The 7,579-nt window shown below is 42.4% G+C and overlaps 1 protein-coding gene across 1 annotated transcript; it reads right to left on the bottom strand.

Moving 5' to 3' along the window:
* Nucleotides 1-590: 590 nt before the first annotated feature.
* Nucleotides 591-2,474, bottom strand: LOC107479326 (uncharacterized). Its single transcript, XM_016099473.1, has 2 exons — nt 2,190-2,474; nt 591-1,322 (listed from the first exon to the last, which is right to left on the bottom strand). The coding sequence occupies exons 1-2, from the start codon at nt 2,472-2,474 to the stop codon at nt 591-593; spliced, it is 1,017 nt and encodes a 338-aa protein (XP_015954959.1).
* Between the last annotated feature and the right edge of the window lie 5,105 nt (nt 2,475-7,579).

The following is a 7,579-nucleotide window of genomic DNA, read 5'->3' as shown; positions in this document are numbered from 1 at the left end:
TGCGCACTCGTCAGGGACGCATACGCGAGATGCAATTTGTGCCTTGGGCACGGTGCCAGCACCAAACCAGCCCAACTTTCGGCCAATACACCTTTTACGTCGAATTCGCAAGGTCACGCATGCGCGTCATTAACGCGTACGCGTGAGATGCCAAATTTTCAGATGATGCGTACGCGTGGGCTACTCGTACGCGTGGTGAAGCTTGTGCAATTGGCACACTTTTTGCACTGTTCCCACGCAACTTTCTGTCTAGTTTTTTTTTTAATTTTTTTTTGTAATTTATCCAAATGTAAATGCAGAATGCGGATGTATGCAGTGAAGGTGAGAAGAGTCAGTAACTAAAGCTAGAAAAGAGAGAATGAAACTATCATACTATGGTGGGTTGTCTCCCACCCAGCACTTTGCTTTAACATCCTTAAGTTGGACGGTCTACCAGCTCAGTCGTCTGCTGAAGATGGATCTTCCAGAAGGAAGATCTCTAGTTCCTTGTTGTCCTTCATCTTTTTACCATGGTAAAGCTTCAGGCGGTGACCATTAACCTTGAGGATCTTGTTGCTTGAGGGATGGCGCAGATGGAAAACCAATAAGGTTCAGCCTTCGCATCTAGATCTTAGTTTGCCTAGCATGAGTCTCAACTTGGAATTGTAGAGGAGAACTAACTCACCAGGTCTGAACTCCCTGCGCTTTATATTCTTGTCATGAACAGCCCTCACTTTTTCCTTGTATAGTCTGGAATTCTCATAAGCTTCTAGACGAAGGCATTCTAGCTCCTTTAATTGCAACTTTCTCTCAACTCCGGTTTTCTCAAATCCCATGTTACATTCTCGTACTGCCCAGAAAGCTTTGTGTTCTATCTCCACTGGGGGGTGACACGCCTTTTCGTAGACTAAGCAGAAGGGACTCATTCTGATTGGTGTCTTGTATGCTGTCCGGTAGGCCCAGAGCACATCAACAAGTTTGGTGCTCCAGTCCTTCTGGTGAGGTTTAACTATCTTCTGCAATATACGCTTTATCTCTCTGTTAGACACCTCAGCTTGCCCATTGGTCTGGGGATGATAGGCTGTTGCTATCTTATGAAGGATGCCATGTTTCTTCAATAGGCATGTTAATCTCCTGTTGCAAAAGTGAGTGCCTTGATCACTCACGATTACTCGTGGTGATCTAAAGCGACAGATAATATAATTTCTAAAAAAAGAGACAACAATGTTAGCATCATTAGTACGGGTAGGAATTGCTTCCACCCATTTAGAAACGTAATCAACAGCTAACAGTACATATAAGAAACCATTAGAGTTTGGAAATAGACCCATGAAATCAATACCCTAGATATAAAAAATTTCACAAAATAACATGAATTGTTGGGGCATTTCATCCCTCTTGGATATATCACTAAACCTCTAACATGGTGAACAAGATTTACAAAAAATAGCTGCATCCTTAAATAGTATGGGCCACCAGAATCCACAGTCTAAAACCTTTCTAGGTGTTCTTTGAGGACCAAAATGGCCACCACTTTCTGAAGAGTGGCAGGCTTCTAAAATGGATTGAAATTCTGATTGTAGTACACATCTCCTAATTATTTGGTCAGCACCACACCTCCATAAATATGGGTCATCCCTTATATAATATTTAGACTCGCTTTTAAGCTTGTCTCTCTGATGTTTAGTAAAATTAGGAGGGAAGGTACGACTAACCAAATAATTAGCTATAGGTACGTACCAAGGAACTACTTCAGATATTGCGTGCAAGTTATCAAATGAAAAAGCATCATTGATAGGAGTTGTGTCATTTCTAATGTGCTCTAGGCGACTAAAATGGTCAGCCACTAAATTCTGTAAACCACTTCTATCCTTAATTTCTAAATCAAATTCTTGCAGCAACAATATCCAATGTATCAGCCTTGGCGTAGACTCCTTCTTAGACAGTAAATACCTTAGAGCTGCATGATCTGAATAAACTACTACTTTAGTACCAAGTAAATAGGCTCAGAATTTATCCAGAGCAAAAACAATAGCCAAAAGCTCTTTTTCAGTAGTAGTATAGTTAGATTGAGCAGCATCTAAGGTCTTAGATGCATAGGCAATAATGAAAGGGTCCTTACCGTCATGCTGAGCTAGCGCCGCTCCTACTGCATAGTTGGAGGCGTCGCACATTATCTCAAATGGTTGACTCTAGCCAGACCCTCTCACAATGGGGGCTTGGGTCAAGGCAGTCTTTAGTTTATCGAACGCTTCCTTGCAGTCAGCATTCAGCTCGAACTGAACATTTTTCTGTAGCAGTCTGGATAGGGGTAGTGCTACCTTACTGAAATCCTTGATGAACCGCCAGTAGAAACCTGCGTAACCAAGAAACGAATGAACCTCCCTCACAGAAGAGGGGTAAGGTAGACTAGAAATAACATCTATCTTTGCTGGGTCAACTGAAATACCAGCATTAGAAACAACATGTCCTATAACGATACCTTGTTTTACCATAAAATGACATTTCTCAAAGTTTAATACAAGGTTTGAACGAACACATCTTTCTAATACCTTAGCTAAACCATCCAAGCAAAGAACAAATGAATCACCATAAACACTAAAGTCGTCCATAAAAACATCCATACAACTCTCTATATAGTCTAAGAAAATACTCATCATGCACCTTTCAAACGTAGCCGGTGCATTACGTAAGCCAAAAGGCATTCTCTTATAGGCATACGTTCCAAAGGGACATGTAAAAGTAGTCTTCTCCTGATCTTCAGGAGCTATATGAATTTGAAAATATCCAGTATATCCATCTAGAAAATAGTAGTGTGATTTACCTGACAGGCGATTAAGCATCTGATCGATAAAAGGCAACGGGTAGTGATCCTTGCGAGTAGCCTGGTTGAGGGGCCTGTAATCAATACAGGCTCTCTAGGAGTTCTGCACTCTCTTTGCTATGAGCTCTCCATGTTCATTCTCCACTGTTGTGACTCCAGATTTTTTGGGCACCACTTGTATTGGTGTTCATACCCTGGGTCGAGCTGTCCGAGCTGGGATGTTCAGTAGCAAAGCGACCAACCTCTTTAGGTCAAGCGGACCGACTTCTTTGTAAAGAACTCGGCCAAATCGACAGGAAATCCCAAAGAAGGGCCCAACTCAAGGAATACGACCCCGATCCAAAGGCAGCCCAAGCCTATAGAGGTAAGGGCGGTTCCATGGAAGATAAGCTGACCTCGACAAAAGATAAGATAAGATAAGATAACTAACTTATCTTATCCAAAGAAGGTCACATCTCACCATTATAAATACACTGGAGCACCCAAGTATAACTCATACTCTGATTCTATTTAATACCTGCTTAATACCCTTGCTAACTTAAGCATCGGAGTCCCTTGCAGGTGCCCCCCACCCTCCGGGGACGAAGGATCAGCACTACCACCAAGTCCAACAAGTCGGACACGACCGCTCCAACCAGCACAGAAGATCTCGTCCGAGATCGACCTCCAGTTTCAGGTAAACCTCAGAAGATTGGCGCCGTTGCCGGGGAACCTAGAAGTCATTCTATCACCATGGAGGACGACCATGACAACGACCACAACTCAGATCTAGAAGATAAAACGCCACACAAAAATGAGAACACTACACCAAAGGATACTCCTCAACTTAACAATGAAAAGGGTTCTCCAAATGCAGGAGCCATAGAGGCGCTTCAAGATCAATTAAAGCAACTCGAGAAAGAAGCCCAACATCAACGCGAAAAAGAAGAGGATCTACATTGGGAGATAAGGCGACACCGGGAATTAGAAGATAAGCTTCTAAAACTCAAAGCCGATCTCAAAACCAAAGCTATTCAATCCACTCCAGAGGATAGCTCTTGCAAGGATCAAGATCCATTCACCAGGAAAATCATGAAGACCAAAATCCCAAAGGACTTCAAACTTCCGGATATGACTCTGTACGACGGCACTTCAGACCCTAACCATCACCTCAGTAATTTCAGAAGTAGAATGTACCTCACTGACTCCTCGGATGTAGTTCGCTGCAAAGCCTTTCCAACAACTCTTACAAAGACAGCCATTAGATGGTTCGACAGCCTACCTCCAAAGTCCATCTCGAGCTTCGACGACCTGGCCAAAAAATTCCTGGCCAGATTTTCCATACAAAAAGATAAGGCTAAACACGCCCCCAACCTACTAGGGATCAAGCAAGGAGATCGGGAAAGTCTTCGTAACTACATGGAAAGATTCAACAAAACATGCATGGACATACAAAGTCTACCAACAGAAGCTGCCATTATGGGCCTCATAAATGGCCTACGAGAAGGACCTTTAAGCCAATCTATATCTAAGAAATATCCTGCATCCCTAGACGAAGTACAAGAACGGGCGCAGAAGTACATCAATGTGGAGGAGAATTCATGACTTGGGGAAGCCCCGAGGTTCGGTTTCGCCTACCGAGACAAAGATAAATAATCCAAGAAAAAGGAAGATCGCTCCGGGGAGAAATTCAAAAAAATATCATAACTACACCCCTCTTAGGGTATCCTTGGTAGATGTTTACAAAGAAGTCTGCCATACGGAAAAAATACCCCCAACTCGGCCACTCAAAGGCAAAAGAGGAGGAGGAAATCGGAACGAATACTGTGAGTATCATCGAGTTCGAGGACATTCCACCAACGAATGCTTCGACTTGAAAAATGTCATAGAAAAATTAGTAAGAGAAGGAAAACTAGATCGGTTTTTGGCCAACTGGGATGAAGAGCCAAGAAAAAGAAGAAGGGATGAAGATGTTGGACGGTCTGAGCGATCACCTCGCACACCGGAAAGACACGTCCACATGATACACGGCGGATTTACGGGAGGAAGAATCTCCAAATCATCCCACAAGCGACACCTCAAAGAAGTATACCATGTCGAAGGAAAGAAGGAGGCGCCAGACATCCCAGCAATTACGTTTACCAAAGAAGACGCATCCGGAATCATCTCAGGACACGACGATCCCATGGTCATCACTATCATACTGGAAAATGCCAACCTCCACTGTACATTAATTGAACAAGGAAGCTCCGCCGACATCTTATTCAAAACTGCCTTCGACAAGCTCGGCTTAGAAGAAAAAGAGCTAAGAGCATACCCAAACAGCCTGTTTGGACTTGAGGATACCCCAGTACAACCACTGGGATACGTATCGCTACACGCAACCTTCAGAAAGGGGAACCAATCTAGAAAACTCAAGATAGACTACATCGTGGTCAATGTGAGCTCAGCCTACAATGCCTTAATAGGTCAGACAACGTTAAACCAACTCGGCACAATAGTTTCAACTCCACATCTATGTATGAAATTCCCAACTGCCGAAGGGATAGCTACAATAAAAGCAAATCAAAGGATGGCGCGTCACTGTTATAACGAAAGTCTAAACCTCAGAGGCGAAGGAGAAAAGTTCCACACAATCGAGTTTGGTAGATTTCAGAGGCGAGAAGAACTCCATCCACAGCCCGAAGGTGAAGTAGAGAAAGTTCAGATCGGAGACACCTCGGATAAGACAACTGATGCCAGGGCATCTAGGCCAGTTTCACTGACCTTTTCTTTACTATTTTAGGGTTGTTTCGTGCATTTTCCTAGTAAACAAGGCAAGTTTTGGGTGAAAATACACTTACACCTTCATTCAAGCAACTATTGTGAATTTTGCATGATTTCATGATATTTTTTGCCAGAATTACATGATATTTTAATGATGCATAATCTCATGATTTTGGCTAGAGCTTTGATGCACTTTAATTGCTTGATTTCAGGACAAATGAAGCATGGAAGAATCACGTTAGCATTCACGTTAACTTAGTTAACATGACTACTAACGTGGGATGGCAATTGGCTTGCAACGTTAATGAGAAAAGTGATCACTAATAACACCTGCGAAGCCACTTCATAGCCTACGTTAAGAGCCACGTTAACTAAGTTAACGTGGTACTTAACGTAGAAGGAAATGAGGACTCCACGTTAATGAGAAACGTGAACTCCAATAACGTTTCTCCTCAACGCTAGTGGTAAAAGTGAACACCACTAACGTTGGGAAACTAGGCAATGCCCCACGTTAAGAGTCACGTTAACTAAGTTAACGTGAACTCTAATGTGGACAAGGATCAACACTGCCAACGTTAGTGACACTCACTTTTATCACTAACATTGGATCATTTTCATTGCCTACGTTAACTCTCATGTTAATATTGTTAACGTGAAAGTTAACGTGGAGTGGGGTTCAAAGAACCAACGTTAGTGACACTCACTTTTGTCACTAACGTTGAAGGATGGCTTCATTACTACGTTAAAAGCCACGTTAACTTAGTTAACGTGGGTTCTAATGTAGGGGGATTAAGGCAATTAGAGTGTTAGTGACAAAGGTGAGTGTCACTAACGCTCTCGAAGGTGATAGGTGCCCACATTAAGAGCTACGTTAGCTAAGCTAACGTAAGACCTAACGTAGGAGGCAAAAGGCAAGCAACGTTAATGGGAAAAGTGATTCCGATTAACGATTGCGAGAAGGGGCACAAGCCAACGTTAATGGGAAAAGTGAGTCCCATTAACGTTGGCCAAGAATTGAGAAGGAATGTTAGAAGTCACGTTAAGAAGTCTAACGTTGAGAATAACGTGGGCATATAAGGGTGGAACGTTAGTGGAAAAGGTGAATGCCACTAACGTTCTCGCACTTAGAAATGTATTCCACGATTAATCTCACTAAATGCCCAAGCCTAATTCATATTTCTCTGCAAGCTAGGCCCACTAAAGATGAGGATTGCTTCAACTCAAGGTCCAAAGCCCACATCCAAGACTTGAAGAACTCACTAGAAGATCATGAAGAGTAGTATATATAGGAGTAGTTTTGAACTAGAGAGAAACTTTGGCACCTTGGAGAACTACTCTCTGCATATTTACTTTTCTGTACTTCTAGCATGGATTATTCTTTTCTGCCATTTTTGATTTCTAGAGCTATGAACAACTAAACCCCTTTCATTGGGTTAGGGAGCTCTACTGTAATTTGATGGATCAATATTAGTTTTCATTCTTCTTCTTCTATCTTTTCTCTTGATTTTACTAGAAATCTTTCAATCTTAATTTAATTGGTTAGTTATTGGTGCGCGAAATTGTGAACAATACTTTTTCACAACTCTCATAATCCCCGGTCATGAGCGCCAAAAACTTGGTAGCTCAATACCATGGCATTACACAACTTCGCACAACTAACCAGCAAGTGCACTGGGTCGTCCAAGTAATAAACCTTACGCGAGTAAGGGTCGATCCCACGGAGATTGTTAGTATTGAAGCAAGCTATGGTCATCTTGTAAATCTTAGTCAGGCAAACTCAAATGTATATAGTGATGAACGAAAATAACACAAAGGTAAAGATAGAGATACTTATGTAATTCATTGGTAGGAACTTCAGATAAGCGCATGAAGATGCCTTCCCTTCCGTCTCTCTGCTTTCCTACTGTCTTCATCCAATCCTTCTTACTCCTTTCCATGGCAAGCTTATGTAGGGTTTCACCGTTGTCAATGGCTACCTCCCATCCTCTCAGTGAAAGCGATTGCATATGCTCTTCACAGCATGGGTAATCA

The sequence above is a fragment of the Arachis duranensis genome, chromosome 3 (assembly GCF_000817695.3).
Source record: "Arachis duranensis cultivar V14167 chromosome 3, aradu.V14167.gnm2.J7QH, whole genome shotgun sequence".
NCBI lineage: Eukaryota > Viridiplantae > Streptophyta > Magnoliopsida > Fabales > Fabaceae > Arachis > Arachis duranensis.
This window is presented reverse-complemented; position numbering and strand designations above follow the sequence as displayed.